Source organism: Zootoca vivipara, chromosome 7 (assembly GCF_963506605.1).
Source record: "Zootoca vivipara chromosome 7, rZooViv1.1, whole genome shotgun sequence".
Classification (NCBI taxonomy): domain Eukaryota; kingdom Metazoa; phylum Chordata; class Lepidosauria; order Squamata; family Lacertidae; genus Zootoca; species Zootoca vivipara.
Genome location: NC_083282.1, coordinates 38,830,722 through 38,853,362, shown reverse-complemented (window position 1 = coordinate 38,853,362; position 22,641 = coordinate 38,830,722). Strand labels below are relative to the sequence as shown.

The window sequence follows — 22,641 nt, the reverse complement described above, 5'->3', positions numbered from 1 at the left end:
AAACTGGTTCTATCAGCCTAATACATTTTTTTCTTTTAATCATCTCTTAATCTGAGGCTGTATAACTTTGTGTGGATTCTTTAGTGAGCTGATACTTAGAAATGCTTTGGTGGTTGGGGCAAGTGAGGACATCAAAAAAAAGCTCTTAACAGCAGGGCACTGTGGCAGTAGAGCAAATGATAAAGTTGTCTGTTCTTCTTTTCCCTTGCACTCTCTTTTTTTTATAATATATTTTTATTAATTTTCCAATTAAAAACAATTATATCACATCCATTATTTCAAATTATACAAATACATATCAATCAAACCGAATGTTATGCCAAATCATCTAAAATTTTCGGGGTTCCCATGCTTCAAGAAATTGGGGATTCCTCGCAACTGCCCACTGCCGTCTTTTTTCTAAAGTCCAAATCATCACTCAAAGTCTATAATAGTCCCGATCTTTCCCTTACAGTCACATGTTTTCCTCTTTCATCCGATTTTTTCCCCAGCTGCTGAGATAAATATCAAACGAGATTTCACATATGTTCTTTCTCCTGTGTGAGTTAATCAGTCCGGCCTCCCCATAAATTCTTTTCCCTTGCACTCTCAACCAGGTTTCGAAATACATATACGGTAAGTTACTTTACTCATGATAGATTTTTATCTTCAGAACCAGTCTGTGGAATGCATCAAGGATAGCCCTGCCATACATTTGTTATTGTGGGTTTGCCTTTCATTGATTACATTAACACTCCTGATCCCACCCTGTAAAATTACTCTTGCTGTGATTGGTTAGGTCAGTCTTTAATTACGGTAACCTTCAAGTATTTTACTGGATGTGAGCCTGCATGTTTTTTAGGAATTGTGGACCTTCAGAGGCAGGAACTCTAGCCCAGAATACTGTACAAGAGTTCAGCGTCCTATTCAGTGTCCTTTGTGCCTGTCTGGCAACATCTAAAATATAACCAGAACAATCTGAGGCAGTTTCATCAACCCAAGAAGATGTCTGCTGGGACGTAAGTACATCGTGTGCAATCAATATGCTTTGAATTAGGTAAAAGGTAAAGGTAAAGGGGCCCCTGACCATCAGGTCCAGTCGTGTCCGACTCTGGGGTTGCGGTGCTGATCTCGCTCTATAGGCCAAGGGAGCCGGCGTTTGTCCGCAGACAGCTTCCGGGTCATGTGGCCAGCATGACAAAGCTGCTTCTGGCGAACCAGAGCAGCGCACGGAAATGCCGTTTACCTTCCTGCCGGAGCGGTCCCTATTTATCTACTTGCACTTTGATGTGCTTTCGAACTGCTAGGTGGGCAGGAGCTGGGACCAAACAACGGGAGCTCACCCCGTCACAGGGATTCGAACCACCGACCTTCCGGTCAGCAAGCCCTAGACTCTGTGGTTTAACCCACAGCGCCACCTGGGTCCCACTTTGAATTAGGATGATGGTTAAATAAAATAACAAAGTGTGCCAGTGCTTGACTTCATTCATATTGATTAAGCAAGTTTTATTACAGGAAACATTTGCAGAAATAAGATGGGAAGGGCAATTAACCTGATGATTTAAGTAATAAAAAGGCAGCATTTTGGCTTTTCTTGATTCAGAAATACTGTGGAAAATAGAATAGAAGTTTTTGATTGTGATTAGGAACAGAAATGAAAATTGGTGTAAAGAAGTATCATTGGTTATAATAACTTTGAAATAAAAGATATGCAGTTGATAAATGACATGAAACTGGATGTGTTGATGTTAAGTTTAGCAAACCCAATTAGATAAATGAAGGGGATAAGCAGAAGATGGGCAAAATATCTGGCTGCAAATAAATTAATGACTAAAGCAGAGTGCAGCACAGTACATACATATTAACTCTCTTTGGAACTGAATCAGTGGTCATTATTTGTCAATTATTGATGTCGAAAACAGTTCAATTAGTGGAGGTGTATAATAGGCCTATTTAGAATTTCACCCCTAAATCACCCCTAAATTTTAAACATGGAATAGTCTACTACACGGGTGCCAAGGACAAGGCCCGCGGGCCTAATCCGGCCCAGCAGACCTCGTGATGTGGCCCGCCGCCCGCCCGCCGCCAGACCTCGCGATGTGGCCCGCCCGCCTACTGGCCGGCCGCTAACCCCCCAAACCCCCGCTGCCGCCCGCCGCCCGCCCTCCCACGGCGCACCTGTAGTGGCTTTCTTTTGGATTATTTCCGAGGCTGCCGGGCTGGGGGGCCTGGGAGGTGGTGAGGGGCGGGCTAAGCAGCTGCAGCCAATCAGAAGCGACGGACGTCTCTGGGCGCCGCCCCTTCTCCGAGACAAACCACACCCGTCGCGGCAGGAAGACACGCCCGGCAACGCGCCCACACATGACGGAGCCTGGCCCGCCCCCGCCGGGTCGCGAAAGAGGGCCGCAATCTGCCTGCTCCTTCTCGGCGCCCCCGTCAGCCGCGCGGCCAGAGCGGTAAGCAGCACATCTTCCCCGGGCAGCCCTGGAGGCGCCTCCGAAGACACCATCGCCGCCCGGCTCGAAGGCCTTGCTCTGCTCCGCCTCTGGGGCCGCCTACCTCCCGCGCTGGCTGCCCCTTGGGGTGACGGCGGGAGAGCGAGTGGGGGAGCAAGCGGGGGATGAGGGGCGTGGTGCTGAAGCGGCGCGGGACTCTGTGCGCCCTTCCAGCGCTCTGGTTGACCCTCGCGCCTGCCCGTCCGCCCGCCCCAGTTCCGCTGCCTTGGGACTTCCTGCGCGGGACAGTGGGTGGCTGGGGAGCCTCTGCTGCCTCCGCTCTTCTTCTCCGTGAGTCGCTCCCGTACTTCTTGAAGCAGACCGCTCGCTGCACCACTTGTGGGGAATGAACGGACAAAGGAGGAATTGGGCGGAGAGGGACGGGGGGTGCCAGTCGATGGGTACAAGTAGGCCGCTTCAGGGCAGGGATCTCGGGGCGAGGAGACGCAGGAAAGGGGCTCCTGCACCTTTAACAGTTGTGTAGCGGAGGGAATGTCAGCGGATGACATGGCTACAGCTGCGGCAATTGCCTTTTCTGCGCTGCTGTTAAAGGTGCAAAAAAAAACCTCTCTCGCCCCACCCAGCCATTCACTAAGGAACATTCTGTGGGGTGAACAGATGTAGAGAAGGAAAATGAGTTTTGCCAGGTGCAGCCTGCCTTCCTGGCAGTGTGAGAAAAGCCATAGAATTATATAGAGTTGGAAGGGACCCGAGGATCATCTAGTCCAACCCCCTGCAATATGCAGCTGTCCCACATGGGGATTGAACCTGCAACCTTGGCATTATCAGCACCACGCTCTGGCCAACTGAGCTATCCCGGCTGAGGTATCCCGGCTGAGGTATCCCGGCTGAGATATTGGGACACTTCCCTTGTTTGTCACATTTCTAGCCTCCCTTTCTTCCAAGGAGCTCAAAGTGACATATGTGAGAAAGGGCTGTCACTCAGTGGGCAGGACCCCTGCTTTTCAGGTAGAAGGTCCCCAGCCGGGCCTTTGACCATTTTGGTTGCCCTCCTCTGGACACGTTCCAGCTTGTCAGTATCCTTATTGAACTGTGGTGCCCAGGACTGGACACAGTACTCCAGGTGAGGTCTGACCAGAGCAGAATACAGTGGTACTATTACTTCCCTTGATCTAGATGCTATACTCCTATTGATGCATCCCAGAATTGCATTGGCTTTTTTAGCTGCTGCATCACACTGCTGACTGATGTCAAGTTTGTGATCTACCAAGACTCCTAGATCATTTTCACATGTACTGCTCTCAAGCCAGGTGTCTCCCATCCTGTATTTGTGCCTTTCATTTTTTTTTGCCCAAGTGTAGTACTTTACATTTCTCCTTGTTAAAATTCATCTTGTTTGCTTTGGCAAAGTTGTCTAATCTGTTAAGGTCATTTTTAAGTGTGATCCTGTCCTCTGGGGTATTAGCCACCCCTCCCAATTTGGTGTCATCTGCAAACTTGCTCAGGATGCCCTCAAACCCATCATCCAAGTCATTGATAAAGATGTTTAGTAAGACTGGACCCAAGACAGAACCCTGTGGTACCCCACTAGTCACTTCTCTCCAGGATGAAGAGGAGTCATTGGGTTTGGTCAGCCAGCCAGTTACAAATCCACTGAATGGTAACATTGTCTAGCCTGCATTTTACCAGTTCTCCCCACAGTGCTCATGCCTTTCCATTGTTAGTCTGTCTCTCTTCCCCCCTCATTTTGACCCCTGTGGTGTGCGCCCACATTTCCAGTCACTTATCTTTTCCTGACTGCCTTACCAACACAGGCATCATAAGTGTCAAAAATGTGTGTGTGTGTGTGTGTGCGCGCGCATGACCGCGTGTGCCTCCGTCTTGCCGGCAAAGAGTTCTTACCCGTGCAGGAGGCTCCTGTCCCGTTGCTGCTTTAAAGCCAGCCACAAAGCCAGCGGTCTCCCCTTTCCCTGCTCGCCTGCTAGATGGCTGGCTGCTGCGCAGCTTGCCTCCCAAGACTCCCTCCCCCCTTACCCCACACCCCAGTCTTCCATCCATGCAGGCAGCATCTCCCCCCCTTACCCCACACCCCAGTCTTCCATCCGAGCAGGCAGCATCTCCCCCCCTTACCCCACACCCCAGTCTTCCATCCATGCAGGCAGCATCTCCCTCCCTTACCCCACACCCCAGTTTTCCATCCATGCAGGCAGCATTTCCCACCACCCCTCACCCCACACCCCTGTCTTCTCTTCGTGCAGGCTGCATCATCCACCCCCTTTCCTTCTCCGTAAAAAAAGCTCAACAACTTTGAGCTGAACCCCTAAAAATGGGGGTAGATCACTGCCAGATTTTAATTCTGAAAGTAGATCACTGTCTCTTGGGATTTCGCCACCCCTGTAATTAATGGGTTGATTCAATATGAGGAAATTGTATAAGTTCACTTGATGGGAGCAACACACATGAAACCATACAGGTGTCGTAATAAGGGAGTCAGAGTTTTGCCCATTCCCAGTAATCAAGGCAGCCCAAACTCATAAGGCAGTGGACACATAGTCCTACAGATACAACTGGCCCTTTGAGGGTGACCAAACTGCTGATGCGGCCCCCGATGAATTTGAGTTTGACACCCCTGGTCTACTAGGACAATCCTATGCATGCTTACTCAGAAGTAAGTACCACTGTTTCCCTGGGGCTTTTCTCCAGGAAAGGTATGCAAGAGATTGCAGCAATAAGTCCTTTTGATCAATCTGTGACTTCCATACTTAAGAACCCTAAAATGAGCTCTGTCATTGGAATGAAGCAGGATATAAAAGAAACTTATAAGCCATCCCTCTTTGTGCTCTGAACAACTGGGACAAAAATATGGTTGGAGGGAATAGGAAGTGTTTCCATAATGAGCTAGTTAGAAAAAGCAAAGGATCTATGGGTGGTATATGAATATGCCATATTCAGAGTAGACTCACTGAAACCAGTGGAAAAATTAGGCATGAATAGACCCACTGAAATCAATAGAAAAGTCTGTCCCTCACTTTTGGCTGGAATGAGCACAAAATTGGTTTCAGATTAATTTCCTGTGGCAGGATGACAAACTGAAAATCTGCCTGCATGTTTCAAACTCCCCCCTCTGTGTTCTTTGGTAGATGTCTGCGCAGAAGAAAAGGTGCACATGAAATAGAACCCAAAACTGATCTTACTCGCTGGCGATTCAGCTCCGTGGAAGGGCGGCATAAATGGTACTACGTGGCAGACAATGAAGAATGTGCCCGTGAACAGAACGCACTAGAGGCTTACACTTTAGGGCTGGACATTGTAAGTGGCTTAATGATAACAGATGGTACAACACTGAAAGTCTACAAAAGGAGTACAGGGCATGAGACTGCTGGCTTGGGCTTGGCTTGCTGCAGATTCCCAAGGGCTGGGCCATTTTTCTTTTGGCTTCTCATTTTCTGACACCTCAGATAGGAACGCAGGAAGCTTGGTTACTGCTTTCATTGAATCATAGATTGTAGAAGGGATCGTGAGGGTCATCTAGTCCAACTGCCTGCCACTTGGTGCTGTACAACTGCAACTTGATAAGGTCAGGCTTATCTTATACTTGAAAGACAGACAACCCTGAATAAGATGAATATGCCGATCTACTGGAAATACTGGAATACATAACTTTGACATCACTTTCTACAAGGTAGCTGCTCTGTGTGCTTGTTACCTGAGCTTGTGCTGAGTGAGTTCATCTGCAAGCCAGAGTCAGTGTAGGGTTCTTACTTGTGGAAAGGGAGTTGGGCTACATGATCTTCTGGTCCCTTATGGTTCACTGATCTAAGAGCTCAGAGATGTTCTCTAGCAAGCCACTTTCTTGCTCTCGATGACCATTCTCCAGTATACTGTGTCTGATATTTCCATGAGTGACTTTATGTGTGTGAAAATACTGAGGCACATGCATCCTCTACGCAGTTTGTTTAGAGGAAGACTCCTGGATTTCTGGACAGCTGTGATCTCCCATTGATGTGAAGCATTGTGAGATGTTTGCAGCTGTAGATGTCACTTGAGGAATCTCCAGTTGAGGAATGGTATCTCAGGAACAAACCATCCATTACATTAAACAACTTTTTGTATTTAACATGACTGTTGATCAACTACATGAGGACCCAGTCAGTATGGGAATTGTGGTGGGTGGGAAGGAGGGAGTTTTGCCTTTCCCAGCCTGCTGGTGTCTCTAGGCACATGCAAATAGCAGCTGGCGAGGGGCAGGGGGATTTCATTGAGACTACTGCTGAGAGGGGAAGTATTAAATGACACTTCCCCATCTGCCATGGTCCCTATCCTGACTCCCTTTCTCTGCTATATTTATTTTTAAATGACCAAACAGTTGCATTATATGTAGCAGGACAGTTAACACTATGCATACCGGTACTTTGTACTGTAGCCAGCCTTTTTAATTTCTGTACATTTCTCTTACTTCCCCCATTTTGTTTTACAGAGTAAGTTCTTTCCAGACTTGCCCAAAGCCAATACGGCCCAGGAAGCAGTCCAGAAAGCGATTAAATTCTTCTCTGGCCTGCAAGCGGAAGATGGCCATTGGCCTATGGAGTGCTCTGGTGTTGTCGCTCTTGGACCAGGTACAGGGACCCTAACAGACTTACCACGAATACATTAACTGGCCTCCCTGTATATTTTCTATAAATCTGTTGTTGTTTTTTACCAGATAGGCTAGGCACAAATAGGTGGACATTTTCAGAAACCTCTGAAACTGCTTAAATTAGTTGTCTTTCTTTTGCCTCTACAAAGCTGTTCATCATAATAACATAGGAAGCTGCCTTATCCCACTGGCACATCTATCTGAACACTGAACTGCTGGCAACCCTCTTTGGTTTCCCCAGCTCTATGCCCAGGATCCAACTTGGGATTTTCTGCAACAAAGCAAAAGCTATCGCGCTTTCCAATGAAGTCAGAATAATCTAGAATAATGGACCTGTAAGCCTTTAGCTATGAAAGGAACAAAGAGATCTCACCTGTGAATTTAACTGTAATTCAGCTAAATAGGTTTTCTTCTTCTTGGGTAAGCAGAGGTGTTTATCTTATTCAAGCCAGTTCAGACTGACTTTGGTCAACTTTCTGGAATAGTCTTCATTCTCAGAATATTTTAAACTAAACAATTCCCACCTGTTTTGGAAAACTAAGTCTAGCCTCTCTCACAAAACAGAATACCACTTCAGTGCATTCCAAGCAGGGGGGTAATCCATTGACTCCATTGCACAGGATATTGCTCATTGTTGGCATCACATAGCTGTATGGGGATGTGGTAGACCAGAGGGTTTAAAAAAATAAATCTGTATTATTTTTAACTGTTTTACAGAAAATTTTAATATTTCTTGTAAACCACTTAGAAGCTTTACTACACTGAAGTGGTATATAAATAAATATAAATAAATAAATGTGGTTTGCGTAGAGATAGAGATGTGAGAGAAATTTGATTTAGTTTGCAGTAAAGGCTTTATTAGTGCTTTCGGAAACAGTATGAGAACTGAAGCACAGGCATCCATTGACATTTGCTATTCACTGAATTTTGTAGTGCACTTCTCCAGTCACATAATGTGTAGAATGGCATATACTAGAGTAACAACAGCAGCAACAACAACAACAATAATAATAGCTTTGCAAAAATGTGTATATTGAGATGATGAATTTTCATGAAGACTTAAAAATAAATCAATCACAAATTGATGCAAAAAAGTGAACCAAACTTTGAAATGAAGTGAGAGAAGCTGAATTCAGTTCAGTCCCTGCATGCAGAAGGTCCTAGGTTTGCCCTCTGGCATCACCTGATAGGATTGGGTAATACCCCTCTGAATCCCCACCTGGACCAGCAATTTGAAGATAGTTCACTGAGAATCCTGCTGCCTGTTGTTCAGTGGTTCACCACACAGGGGAAGTGCATACAGCTCCAGGCAATTACTGTAAGCAGCATCCAACATTGAATAGTCCAGAATGAAATCATGCACCTTCTAGTAAGGGGGCAGAAGTGATTATCTTTTGCCTAAACTTGCTAGATAATTAAATCTTGTCAATCAATCAATCAAAACCTTTATTGGCATCATTTTCAAACATTTAAAACACATAGTCCTGTACAATCACGTCGCCAACTTATCAGTACAGTCACTTGCCAAAAGGGGGAGAAGGCCAGCAATCTATTTCACCTCTGTGGGTCTCCAATGGGGGCAGGATCCTGTAGTGTACTTTGGTGGCAAAAGATCAAATAGAGGACCTTAGCTACAGTCTTGGTACGCTCCTGGTCTCTCCCCGTATAACCTCTATCTCCGGTTTCCATTTTGGAACGCATAGTTGGTCCAGGTATTGCTGGCGGATATCGTCATACATTTAAGGACCATATGAGCTAAAGTTTCAACCAGATGGGCGTCTCATGGGCAGATCCTGTCTCCTTCTGCTGTCCCTGCGAACCTACCCCAGAGAAGGTTAGAGGGGTTAGCACTGAACCTAGCTAGTGAGAAAGCCCTTCTTTCTTGTGGGTTAAACAGAAATTGTAAATAGCTGGAATTAGATTCCTGCGCCCAAGAGAGTTGGAAATAAAGAGGGGAACATGTTTTTCTCGCAGCTAAAGTCAGTTCCTGGCACTCTATGTCCCATAACCTAGTTTTTAACATGGCTTTGGCAATTGGAAAAGCCAATTAAATCTTGTTATGTTTGACCTTTTTATTGTGTTTCAAGATAGGGGAAAAACACACCTAGGTAAAGGTAAAGGTAAAGGCACCCCTGTTACATTTCGATATCCAAACAGGCGGTATCCAAACAAATCAAGCCAAAACTGAGATTGTGAAGTATTATACATTGTTATCTTTTTTTAAAAAATCAAACAGGTTTTTTGATGTCATGCTATGCTGCCAAGATCTCACTGCCAGAAGAGTACGAGAGAGAGCTCCTGCGTTACATCTTCTCACAACAGCTTCCAGATGGTGGCTGGAGTTTGTGAGTAGTCCAAGGAGGGTGTGAGCTTCTCTAGAGTGGCCTGGGAAGAGATGCTCTAATTCTGCATATCTTTGTCTTGGGCTGGTCCATGATGCAATTCCCCCATGAAGGCTACTTTAAATCACTTCTGCATTCTGCTGTCTTTTGACTGTGAGCAATACTCACCATGCGGACAGGGCAGCAGGGTAGGTGACCAAAATGCAAGCTGGACTCAGCATGTACTGAAGCTGCCCAGCTGTGGCAGAGAAAAATAGAATTGTGGCATGAGGGGTGGAGAGAGGCAACAATAATTAAGACATGATATCCGACATCCCTCTTGCCTTTAAAAAGTACCACCTGTAGGAAGTATTACAACTGATAAATGGTCTGGGGAAGCCAGGTTGCCTCCATCCAAATGTATCCTGTCAAACCAATAGCAAACCACAAAATAGTTTGGGGCTTGACTCAGCTTTGAATCCGAATTTGGAATCTACATTCTCATCAGCTCCGGCTCTAGGGGAAGGCTGGGCGCCGCGGGGCTGCCAGGGGGGCGCCGCGCGGTGTGCCTGCCCACTAGCCGTGGCAAGAAACGGGGCGGGGGCACCGGAGCAATCTCCGCACCACGGCGCCCGGGCACCCGACATGCTTAAGACGGCCCTGATTCTCATAAACCAAGATCAGCTCTATTTATCTGGAATGGAATTTCAACTGGTATTCCAGCTGTATGAGCTGCTCTCAAGCCCATGCTGTCTCCTGAAAAGAAACATTTCAAAGCACTACATGTCCTCCATTAAGGCATTACTTTAAAAAAAGGGAAATAGAAAACAAAAGTAGGTATTCTGTGGTAGCCTGGCTAATGGCTAGCTGACTGGGTATTGTGGGAGTATTCTGACAAATTCTCAGAGAAGTTTTTGAATTTAAGTTAATGGAAAGTAAACAATTCAAACAGGTTTCTAGACATCCAAACACTCTGGTCTATTTTCTAATGGCTCTTTGATCTCTCTTTATGGTAGCCATCTTACAGAACAGTCAACAGTATTGGGCACAACCTTCAGCTATATAGCTATGCGAATCCTTGGGCTTGGGCCTGACCATCCAAATGTAGTGCGGGCTCGGATAAATCTCCACAAGAAAGGTAAGGCAGAACTCTCTGGCAGGGCTGGATCAATCCTTTTTGCTCGAGCGTAGTGCCCAGGCAAAACTTGGGGGTCCTGATGTTGTACAGTTATTCGGGAGCACCTGTCAATTCTGTCTCTTTTCCTTCCTTCCTTCCTTCCTTCCTTCCTTCCTTCCTTCCTTCCTTCCTTCCTTCCTTCCTTCCTTCCTTCCTTCCTTCCTTCCTTCCTGACTCCATAAAGCACAAATGCAGTGATAAAATATTATTTCATAAATACAAAGAATGAGGTGAGTTATACCCCTTTTATTGCAGTAGCGTTCACACATAGGGTTTATTGGCACAGTGGGAGGTGAAGTAGTTACTTCTGCGTGGATACAGTCTGAGAAACACATGCATATGGTTTGAGGATGATCAGGGCATTCACTCTGTCCAATATAGAAATGAAGAGGGGACCCTTTGGCTCCAACCTGTTCAGAAACTCTACACTGAACGTAGCTGAAAACTGTGCATCTGCTACTAGACTTGCCCTCCAGTGTGTGGAGTGTGGCCGAGCCAGGCAATGACAGTGTGACAGGGCAGTTAACATATACAAATATATTAAATTCAGTTGTTGTTACAGGTGTCTAAACAAGGTAGAAAACACAGCTTATTTTCACTTCAATTTCTTCAGCCTAGGTGTTACAGCTTAGGTCTTAATACTTTGGTTCTGAAACAGGGTGGTACTATCTCTCTCTCTCTCTCTCTCTCTCTCACCTATCTATCTATCTATCATCTAATATTTTATTTTAAGAATTTGTTGCTTACATTTTACATTCATATCAACACAATAAAACATTGTCTTTTGGAGGTTCTCAACCCCCAGACTTTCCCCCACCCTCCTCCCCGGTTTCCCATCATTATCTCTTATCTTTTCTGCATTTTTATATCTTTATCTAATTTATTCATTTCCCTTATTATAAATTTTACCCTAATTATATCACCAGTTCTAGTTACAGGTAGGTAGCCATGTTGGTCTGAGTCGAAACAAAATTAAAAAATTCCTTCAGTAGCACCTTAAAGACCAACTAAGTTTTTATTTTGGTATGAGCTTTCGTGTGCATGCACACTTCTTCAGATACACTGAAACAGAAGTAACCAGACCCTTATGTATATTCAGAGGGTGTGTGTGTGGGGTGATGGGAATGGGTGATGGGCTGATAGGAGTGGTAAACCTGTTGATGACTGTTAAACGACTGTTAATGACTGCAATTGGTCTTGCGGGAAAAAGCAAGGGCTGAGGTGGTAAAGAAAGCTTGATCATGTATAATGAGATAAGAATCCTATGTCTCTGTTCATACCAGGTGGCTCCATGGTTTTAAGCTTGCTAATGAGTTGCAATTCAGCAACTTCTCTTTCCAGTCTGTTTCTGAAATTTTTCTGTAATAAAACAGCTGCTTTGAGATCTTGTATAGAATGTCCTGGGAGATTGAAGTGTTCTCCTACTGGTTTCTCTGTCTTGTGATTCCTGATGTCAGATTTACAGTATGTCCATTTATCCTTTGGCGTAGGGTTTGGCCTGTTTGTCCAATATAGAGAGCTGAAGGGCACTGTTGGCATTTGATGGCATACACAATGTTAGAAGATGAGCAATTAAATAGTCCTGAGATGGTATGTTGGATGTTGTTGGGGCCAGTAATGGTGTTGTCCGGGTGTATGTGGCAGCAAAGTTGGCATCTGGGTTTATTGCAGGTTCTGGTACCAGTGTCCATGTTAAGTCTGGTGGTTTATATTATTGTGGGTGAGGAGTTGTTTAAGATTGGGTGGCTGTCTATAGGCAATGAAAGGTCTTCTTCCCAGAGCTTGAGAAAGAGAGCTGTCATTGTCCAGGAGAGGTTGTAGATCTCTGATGATGTGTTGTACTGTTTTAACTTGGGAGCTGTATGTGATAACTAGTGGTGTTCTGTTATTTTCTTTTTTGGGTATGTCTTGCAGCAGGTTCTCTCTAGGTATCAGTCTGGCTCTGTTGATCTGTTGTTTAACTTCATCAGGTGGATATTTTAGTTCTAAAAAGGTTTGCTGTAGATCTCTTAGGTGAGATTCTCTGTCTGTAGAGTTGGAACAGATGCGGTTGTAATGTTAAACAACGTTAGGCTGCAGCACAGCACTCTGGTGGAATTCTGAGCATAGCTGCCAAGTTTTCCCTTTTCTCGCGAGGAAGCCTATTCAGCATAAGGGAATTTCCCTTAAAAAAAGGGATAACTTGGCAGCTATGATTCTGAGGCATTGCATAACTAAACTCTAAACAAGTTGAGCTTTCAATCACACAAGGCTATAAACATATCTACGTTTTCATTAAAGGTTTCTTTGACTTTGCCCCTTCAGTCTATGGAAACAAAGACTTTGATAATTCTCTTTCCAGGTGGTGCTCTTGGAATCCCTCATCTGGGCAAAGTTTGGCTGGCTACTATGAATTTGTACAGCTGGGAAGGAATGAATTCACTGTTTCCTGAGTTATGGTATGTGTCCTAAAGTTTTCTCATCCCCAACCCACCCTGCCAATCATGAATTGCCAAAGAAAGGTCTCTGCGGCAACAGTATTACACAGTAGATGGATCCTTCATGAAACAGCAACAACTTGGAAATAGACACATTCATATGGATCTTCACTACCAGGGCCGTCTTGAGCAGCTCGCGCGCCCTGGTGCTGAGGGGCGGAGATCGCTCCGCCGCCCGCCCCGCCCTCGCAGGGCGCCCGCCTTGCCAGGCCGGCACCCAGCTTACCAGCCCCCCCGCCATGGTGCACTGTGCCACCAGGGGGCTATGTAGAGCCGGCCCTGTTCACTACTTCGTGTCCGTTTGTGACAGAACCTGTTCCTCACAGGATTTCATGTAGAGGTTACTCAGATGAAGAACATCTACACATGAGTCAGAGTGAGGTATGGCTAGTTGCCATACCTCTGCCTGATTGGTGAGCAGACACATGTCATGGATGTGACATATGGTGCATGTTAATGAGCAAAAATTGCAAGCCGCAAATGGAGCTCAAACTGCAGCCCATAGACCTGGGAAATGATTTTAGGACTGTTTTAAACAGTGCTTTTTCCTTAAAAATGTTTAGGGGTACTCTCATTTTCCTACTCATATTGAAATACTGTCCTCAATGAGGCCAAACTTAGATTCACAAAATGTTTAGGGGTATGCATACCCCTGTGTACCCGCAGAAAAAAGCACTGGTTTTAAGAAAGAAGTAAGCAGAAGGTTGCAAAAGATACTAGTTTTCACAAAAAATATAGTGGAGGATGAATTATTGTTTCTTATTGTGTTACACATTTTTGTCTTTTTATAGCATAAACTGCCCTGTGATCCTCGGATGAAGGGCAATATAGCCTGCCCTTAGTTTTACCCCTATATCCAGGATTCCTGACATTGTTTTCCATGAACCGGTTTCTTCCATCTTTCTGAAACAGGCTGTTCCCTACATGGATGCCAGCACATCCCTCAACATACTGGTGTCATGCTCGCCATATCACCCTCGTGATGAGCTACTGCTATGCCTCTCGCCTGACTATGGAAGAAGATGAATTGATCCAGAGTCTAAGACAGGCAAGGCAACATTCTCCAAACATCCCATCATCCTCGGTCAGAGTAGGACCCTCGTACTCCCTCGTATCTGCACTTGGGAGATTGCTTGCTTGTATCTGACAGGGAGAAGGCTAAATTGGATGTCTTATTTTCCATTTAAGGCAGAAGTCAAGCTCAGAGCAACAGTGTTTAAAAATGCCATGGGAATATTTATTTTGGAGAGAGGCGGGGGCATGGAAACATGCCACTTGGCCATCCCTATTCCATAGGGGAGGGCAACTTTGGGAGGGTAGAATTTGGAGTGGAGATGGTGCCCATGGTATCACCCTCCCAAATCATATGTCTCTCACCTTCCATGCTTTTCTTTTAATTTATTTTAATGACTCTGTGCTTCATGCTCCACAGAGTATTGCTTTAGACCTTTGCCTCTTCGCCTAAAAACTGACAGACTACACCCATGTTGCCTCCTCCATCACAGTAATACCAGACTCCCCCTTTTTAATGCATCTTTTAATTTCTTTCTCTCTTTCTTTTTGGGTGGTAAAAGGTGTTTTCTCCTCCCCTCTTCAGAACTACTAAAAAACAAATCAATGAAGAACTGTTGAACCATTAATCTCCTATGGAGTACCCTCCTCTTCCTCCTCTTGTGTTTAATTGATTAATTAATTAATATTATTTCTTAAGACTAATTAAGATTAATTAATTAATATTATTTCTTAAGATTAATTAATTAATATTATTTCTTAAGACATTTCTTAACACTTTTCATATAAGTATAAAAATGGATGAAGAGGACCATGAAAGCTGATGCCATAACACAGGGAGGAGTGTTATATGGGTACAGAGCAGATTTTGCCACACCAGCATGAATTTTCTGGGTTTTTTAAAGCTATGAAATGACATTTGTCAAGTACACTAGTATCCTGCTACTTCTTTACTTTGAAAGTCATTTCACTTCATGGTTTCCTTCTAGGAGATTTATGTGGAGGACTTTTCCACTATTGATTGGCAAGCCCAGAGGAACAATATTCACGAAACCGATTTGCAAGCTGCACACAGCTGGATGCTGGATGCTGCATATGGTGAGTGATGTAGGAATTGGCAAGTCTTATTCCAGGAGTTCAGTCCTTCAATGTAGGTTTCCTAGGGTTTACTTGGCACAGAGAAAGAGAGGAAGAGACTTCTGTTGTTATAGGCAAACACATTGTCTGAGGAATAAGACATGGGTGCTTTGCATGTCCTTGACGCAGACACATATCCATGGAAACATACAACATCTTCCAAGTTTCATATTATCACAGCTTGTTAGCTGGAAGCAAACAGTCAGCTCTGAGAACAAACACAATACAAACCTTTGTAGCAAATACAAGTAAGAACATTGCTTTGTGAGCAAGAGGCCTGAACCATGGCTATGGACACATGCCATGGCATTATGGGTTTTGTAGTCTTAGAACCACCCATGGTGATCATCACTAGGGTTTTGCCTGTCAGGCTACAGCAGGCATCCCCAAACTTCGGCCCTCCATATGTTATGAACTACAATTCCCATCTTCCCCGACCACTGGTCCTGTTAGCTAGGGATCATGGGAGTTGTAGGCCAAAACATCTGGAGGGCCGCAGTTTGAGGATGCCTGGGCTACAGGGTAGTCCCACTCGCTGGATTATCACCTTGTCGTGGTGAGTGGGATTGCATGTTCCTATGACCCTTGTGAGCGAAGCCGTCTGGAATCTCATACTCCCAGCAGAGTCACCCAAGGCAGTAAGGTCAAAGTGAAGGAGCTAGACAAAGAATGATCAAAGAAGTCCTCAACAGCAGAACAGGCGGATGATAACAAGTGGCATGTTACAACGGCTGTGAAGGTGGATGAAGGCTGCAGCAGATAGGAATCTACCGGTTTGTCGTGACTACTTCATGCCATTGGAACAGAGCCCTACTGCGAAGACTGTGCGTTGGTCAGCGTGCACTGATCTACACACATAAAACAAATTCATGCACAGGCGTCTTCCAAAAACCCGACCCAAACCCCCAAAGTCCCATGGCGATCAGCAAATGGTAACGGGGGCAGAATCGTGAAATCTGGAAGCCCCTAGTCATGAACCTGCACATGGGCGGTGGATACAGATTCAGTTGTTCTGACTCAAGGAATGAGGCAGTTGAGCAGCTCAGCAGCTGTATCCATGACTGAGCAGCACCTTTTAGGATCCACTCTGCTCACCCCAAAAAGGGGAGGGGCTAGAAAAGGTGCCCTAAACACAGTCTGCCTCCCTTTTTCCCTGACTGGATTATTGCGCCCAGTGGGGTCACCACCTAGCGGTCGTAAAAGACAATTGAACTTTGGAACATGGAATATACGGACTTTGTCAGATAACACAGACAGCGAGCGTCCTGAACGCAGAACTGCCATCATTGCAAGAGAGCTGCAACGTTTTAACATTGATGTTGCAGCACTTCAAGAGATTCGAAGAGCAGGCGAGGGATAACTGAAGGAAGAAAAAGGAGGTCACACATTCTTCTGGAAAGGTCTACCTGAACAAGAGCATCGAATACATGGGGTAGGCTTCGCTATCAAAAATGATCTTGTGAAGCTCCTGTCAGAAGTCTTCAACACAGGCTTCAAGGAAGGAAACCAAGGCACAAAATGAACACTCAAGTCCTTCAAGATCCCATTAAGTGGGATTGCTTCCAAACGACTCTTAAGGACTACCTGCTTTCAGAATTCCCTGATAACATCGAGGAACACTGGACGAAGCTAAAAAAACATCCATTATTGCAGCCTGTGAACAAACTATTGGATACCAAACCAAGAAACACCAGGACTGGTTTGATGAGAATGACAGTGAGATTGAACGCATGATTGACAAGATGAGGAAGGCCTTTCAAAGCTGACAAAGAGATAGAAACTGTGCCACTAAGAAAAAGCTATGCCAACGCTAAGGCTGAGATTCAAAGAAGAACCAGAGAACTAAAAAACACCTGGTGGATAAAAAAAGCTCAAGAGATCCCGCACTTAGCCAACACTCAAGATGCACAGAGTTTCTTTAAAGCCACAAAGACCATCTATGGACCAATAAATCATGGCATATGCCCCCTATGCTCAGCAGATAGTATCACACTTCTAAAAGATAAAGAAGTTATTACACTGCTCTGGAAAGAACATTACCAACATCTCCTTAACCGCAACTCCCCCGTAGCTGCTGAGGTCCTCTCACAAATTCCGCAAAAACAAATTAGAGATGAGCTTGCAGTATCTCCAAATCTGGGAGAGTTGTGTACAGCTATTAACCAAATGAAAAACAACAAAGCCAGTGGACCTCATGGGATACCTGCCAAAATCTTCAAAGTGGACAGAATTGAATTTACACAACAACTTCACAAGCTCATCAAAAAAAATCTGGGAAAGAGAAGAGATCCCAGCAGACTTGAGGGATGCCAAAATTATCAATCTCTTTATAAAAGGTGACAGAACTGATTTTGGAAACTATCGAGGCATTTTTGTATTAGCTGCGGCCAGCAAAATTTGCTAAGGATCTTAGCAAACCATCTCTTAACAATATCCGAGGTGACCCTTCCTGAATTAAGCTCCATGAATAACCATAGTTTAGAGGTCCCGGGCCCTAAGGAAGTCAGACTATCCTCCACCAGGGCCAGGGCCTTTTCAGTGATGGCTCCGACCTGGTGGAATGCTCTGTCCCATGAGACTAGGGCCCTACAGGATTTAACCTCCTTCCGCCAGCCCTGTAAGACAGACCTATTCCGCCTAGCCTTTAATTTGAACTCAGCCTGATCTTTTATTTCCCTTCTCTTCCCCCATCCCCCCTTTTATGAAGATTACCTGCTCTGGGACCCCACAGCTAATTCTCTCCTGGCCTCCTCGCTGGCCCAGATAGGTCTAATTTAGCCAGCTATCTCTGGTGACTATCTAATGTTTATTGGATGGATTTTCCCCAAATTGATTCTTGCACTTGAATTTTATTGTTATTCGTGCTTTTATACTGTATTTTATGTTGCTTTTATGTTGTATTACAATTAAGTGTTTTAAATTTGTTGTTAGCTGCCCTGAGCCCAGGTTTTTGAATCAGGAAGGGCGGGGTATAGATAAAAATTTATCATTATTATTATTATTATTATTATTATTATTATTAAGTGGTGTCACTTGGGTCCACACATAGGTAATAGCCCCTCCATGAAAGAGGGATCCAGAAGGAGTTGCTTCTGTCTGAACATCCAGGCGGGGGTTAGGACCATAGCACTCATTGACCAGGGACCCTTTGGGGGGGGGGGTACCACAATTTGGTGTAGGTCATAGTATTGGGTTGACCCTAGAAACACTTCCAGTTGGTAGGCTGGACTTCAAATGATATACCCAATGCCTATGGCTAACATTCACATCAGATCAATAAATTTGTGGCCATTTGACCCATTTTACATTTACTCTTTTTGTCCTGTCTGGTTATTTCCCTATAATGGGGGGAATGGGGTCATGGTGGCTTGGGATGCAAGCTCCTCACCAAATGATCCTAAACCACTGGTACCCATCTGTGGTAAACCCCTTGTTCACACCCATGTTCCTTTTGCAGATTCCCCCCTGAAATCATCTTTGAAATTTGGGGCTGAAATCCTGCCTCTATTTTGAGCAAAATACAGTATCTTTTGGAAGCAAGTGCCATTGAATTCAATGGTGCCTTCTTCCAGGTAATTGCATGGAGGATTGCAGCCCAAAACGCACAAGGAAGATAGAACCATATTAACATGATTGCGATGTTCATAGTGTCTCTTATTCCTTCTGCAGCTACCTTAAATTTGTACGAGAGATACCATTTCACCAGTTTCAGAAAGAAAGCCATTGCAGAAATGTATGAGCAAATCAAAGCTGATGACGTATTCTCAAATGCCACCAATTCTAGTCCGGTAGGTCCTTTGTGAATGTCTTTCAGAAATAATTGTATCGGGAACAAATTACTTTTGATGGCAGCGTATGTTCCTTCTCCTGAGGAAGATTTGCCCCCAAAACCAGTATACTTCCAAAGGTAGAGCTATGCTTGTAGCAATCTTGTTTTGCCCAATTGAAGGAGTTTCTGTGTTGGGCTGGTGACATGCAGAGACATAGCCATGCAACAGATGACTGTGCTAAGCATGGAGGTATAGCAGAGGAGAATTCCTAACTGGAATGATGTATCTTTTGTCCTGTAGATTTGTAAAGTGTTTCATATGCTAATAAGAAAGCAAGTTGATGGAGCCAATTCTCCAGCTTTTCAAGAACATATCTCCAGACTTTATGACTACCTTTGGTAAGACTGGCATATTTATTCCACCCATCTTTGTAGTGTCCTGAATATGGTTTTGCATAAGTGTGGTTTTGCAGACCTTGATCTTTCCTCAAAAAAGGGTCAATCAGACTAGAAAACATAAAGCACATTCACATCGTACTTCAGAATGGTGTGTTTACCTGCGACAACCGTCGTATGTGCACAGATGAGCACAGATGCTCAGAAGGCAGCTTCATCACTAGGCGTTCCAGGGGGTTGCAGTGGTGGGGAAACCAGAAAGGGCATGCACACTCTGTAAAAACATCTCTGCCCCCTCTCTGATGTGAACAACCCTGTGCAAATGCAGCTTTGCAAGGCAGTGGGATAAAATGACTTTGCTGCGTTTTAGGCCAGTGATGTAAACATATCCTTATTTGCAGTACTGAATAGGCAGATCTCATGCACACCCGTGGCTCACTCGTTGTGTTGTATGGAAGAGATATCAGGAAGATTTTGGTCTCTTATTATGTATGCAATGCAGATAGGTAACTACATGGTCTTGTGACTGCTATAATCTCTGCTTTTTATATCTCTGCAGGATGGGACAGGATGGTATGTTAATAAAGGTACAATAATGTGAACCAATATGTTTTGAAATATTATGGGCTGCAATTTGCATTGCATTGGTGACTCTCAAGCTAAGCTGTCTTCTCCCTGCCTGACAGCACCAGCTTATTTGAAGTGAATATCAAAATATCAGGAGATCCAGGCATGGATCTTCTGCATAATGTGTAGCTTCACCCCAGGGTTAGGGCTAGGAGATAAGATTTAAGATAACACCAGGTCATGTGGCACCTTTTTAAAATGCTGATTCAGATGTTATCTGATGTGCCAAGAATCCCAAAACACATGCTGCTTAACTGAGAGAATAAGAGGAAAAACTATTGGACTTGGGGGGAATTGATCAGTACACACTACAATCAAAACAAGGGCCAAGCGAAAGTGCGGAAGAGCCCTTTAGTTACTGATTTACTCCCAGTGTTCTTGATTTCTTTTAAAATAGTGTATTAAAAGAATAAAAATGGGAATAAACCACTCCCACTCAATTCTGACCACACAAATTTCAGAGGCTTGCACACCTGTCCACCCACATATTTTCCCATCTTCCACTCAGTTAAGCAGGAGAGCTTGTCACAGTTCCATGAAACATTCCAGCCCTTAAGGAGGGTGCAGAGCAAGGCCAGTGGGGGAGGGTGTAGGCTGGGAAGTGGCCATGACTGGGGAAGCATCCAAAGGGCTGGTTAGAGAGGACTGCATTCAGCTCCCAGGCTAGTGGTTCTCCAGCCCTGATCTAAAGGACAAAACTGATCTTCCTTTCTTTATATCAGGTCATGGGATCACAGACCTGGGATACATCATTTATCATTCAAGGCTTATTGGAGGTACCATTTTATATTGTCAAATCTTCTACTTTTGTTCTCTCCATAATAATTTCCATTTACATATATATATTAGATGAATGAACTGGCATGTAGATGGTGTGTGTTTAACCAAAGCACACACCTTATGAGATCTGAACACCTCGTATGCCTGTCATGGTTCTCCAGGTAATTTATGACATGGCATGTCATAAATCTTCTACTTTTGTTCTCTCCATAATAATTTCCATTTACATATATATATTAGATGAATGAACTGGCATGTAGATGGTGTGTGTTTAACCAAAGCACACACCTTATGAGATCTGAACACCTCGTATGCCTGTCATGGTTCTCCAGGTAATTTATGACATGAGGTCCAGGAATTCACACACTGAGTATTCCTTGTGTAACACTGAAGTTATCCCTCAAGAACTTGCGTTTATTTTTGTAGCTGTCCAAAGTGATGCTTTTGTGTAAGTGTCTGAGATTTTCTCTGTGACTTTCCTGGGTCAGAATTCTTAAACATAACTTCTTTCATTTCCTAGGCTGGGGTTCAGAACAATCCTGACTATGCATCCTGTCTGAAAAAAGCCCATGAATTCTTGAAAGCCTCTCAGGTAAAGCATGATATTGGAATAACATACATAGGGAATCAATACTGCTTTCAGCTGTCTCAGCAAAAGAATCAGGAGGGAAACGCTTGTCTCTTTTTGCAAAGTAACATGAGCCCCTTTCATGTGTTGCTCATCATGAGAAGGAGCTATTAGGGTATCCAAGGCAGTGGGCCACTACTTGACCTAGATCAGGCATACTACTTGACCTAGATCAGGCATCCCCAAACTTCGGCCCTCCAGATGTTTTGAACTACAATTCCCATCTTCCCCGACCACTGATCCTGTTAGCTAGGGATCATGGGAGTTGTAGGCCAAAACATCTGGAGGGCTGCTGTTTGGGGATGTCTGACCTAGGTGTTGAAGGGCAGCTTCCAAGGTTGTATGGTTTCCTCCAGCCCTGCCTCTGATATCTCTGCATTTAGACATGGATGCCTGCATAGGCAAAGCTTAATGTGTGGATGTTGTGGTCATGAGATGCTGTGTGACCTTGTAGGCAGAGCCAGAGTGTGGCTCAGCTGCCTCTTGATCACATGAGATTCGTTCAGCTGAATAATGTGTCATGGCAGGACTACAGAATAATAGGTTTTTAATCTGAAGCCCATGTGATCCTTGACAAGTAATATCAATTTGGTTTTATAGTGTGGCTTCAGTCCTGTGTAAAACCTTGTATATCGGCAATTTACCTCAACCAGCACTATGGGTTGTACCCAGTATGAATCCCATTCAGAGCAAACCCATTCAGGTTCATAAACATGACCAACTTGAGTTCATAAATTTCAGTGAGTCTACTTTGAGTAGCACTAGCACTGAACATAACCCTATGTGCTGCCATTGCATCAGGCTGTAGCCACATTCTGTCTTCTAAATTACAGACCATATTTCTGACTGAGTTAATTTATTTGTTTTGTTTTGTTTATTAGTTATTGCATAGCCCACCATTTTCTCCAAGGAGCTTAAGGTGGCATACATGGTTTTCTTCCTCCTTAATGAATCCCCACAACAACCCTGTGAGGAAGTCTAGGGTGAGAGGCAGTGAGGATTGGCACCCTGGTCTCTCAGGTCCAACACTCAAACTGTTATGCCACACTGGCTTTCCCACTGGTTACAAATATAATCTGATCGCCTTTTATTAATATGCTGCTAATCTGTTTTTCAGATTGTAGATAACCCACCTAACTACCAGAGATATTATCGCCAGATGAACAAGGTACATCCAGAATCGTGACCTGTCTGTGTGACACATAGCCATCAAAAAGAGAGCTTTTAAGTGTTAATTCTGAGAATGT

General features: G+C 44.4%; 1 protein-coding gene across 1 annotated transcript; it reads left to right on the top strand.

Moving 5' to 3' along the window:
- The first annotated feature begins 860 nt into the window (after nucleotides 1–860).
- Nucleotides 861–22,615, top strand: LOC118079446 (lanosterol synthase-like). Its single transcript, XM_060276878.1, has 14 exons — nucleotides 861–998; nucleotides 5,576–5,744; nucleotides 6,913–7,051; nucleotides 9,308–9,416; nucleotides 10,409–10,530; nucleotides 12,911–13,007; nucleotides 13,959–14,094; nucleotides 15,047–15,155; nucleotides 18,864–18,982; nucleotides 19,265–19,362; nucleotides 19,919–19,946; nucleotides 20,709–20,762; nucleotides 21,287–21,358; nucleotides 22,512–22,615. Exons 1-14 carry the CDS (start codon nucleotides 985–987, stop codon nucleotides 22,578–22,580), a joined length of 1,335 nt encoding a protein of 444 aa, XP_060132861.1. The 5' UTR covers nucleotides 861–984; the 3' UTR covers nucleotides 22,581–22,615.
- Nucleotides 22,616–22,641: the final 26 nt, after the last annotated feature.

Bases quoted from the DNA above. Each gene is read 5' to 3' on its own strand.
- LOC118079446 (XM_060276878.1), top strand. The intron at 7,052-9,307 runs GTACAGGGACCC...AAAATCAAACAG, and splicing joins TGTTGTCGCTCTTGGACCAG to GTTTTTTGATGTCATGCTAT. The intron at 14,095-15,046 runs GCAAGGCAACAT...GTTTCCTTCTAG, and splicing joins TGATCCAGAGTCTAAGACAG to GAGATTTATGTGGAGGACTT.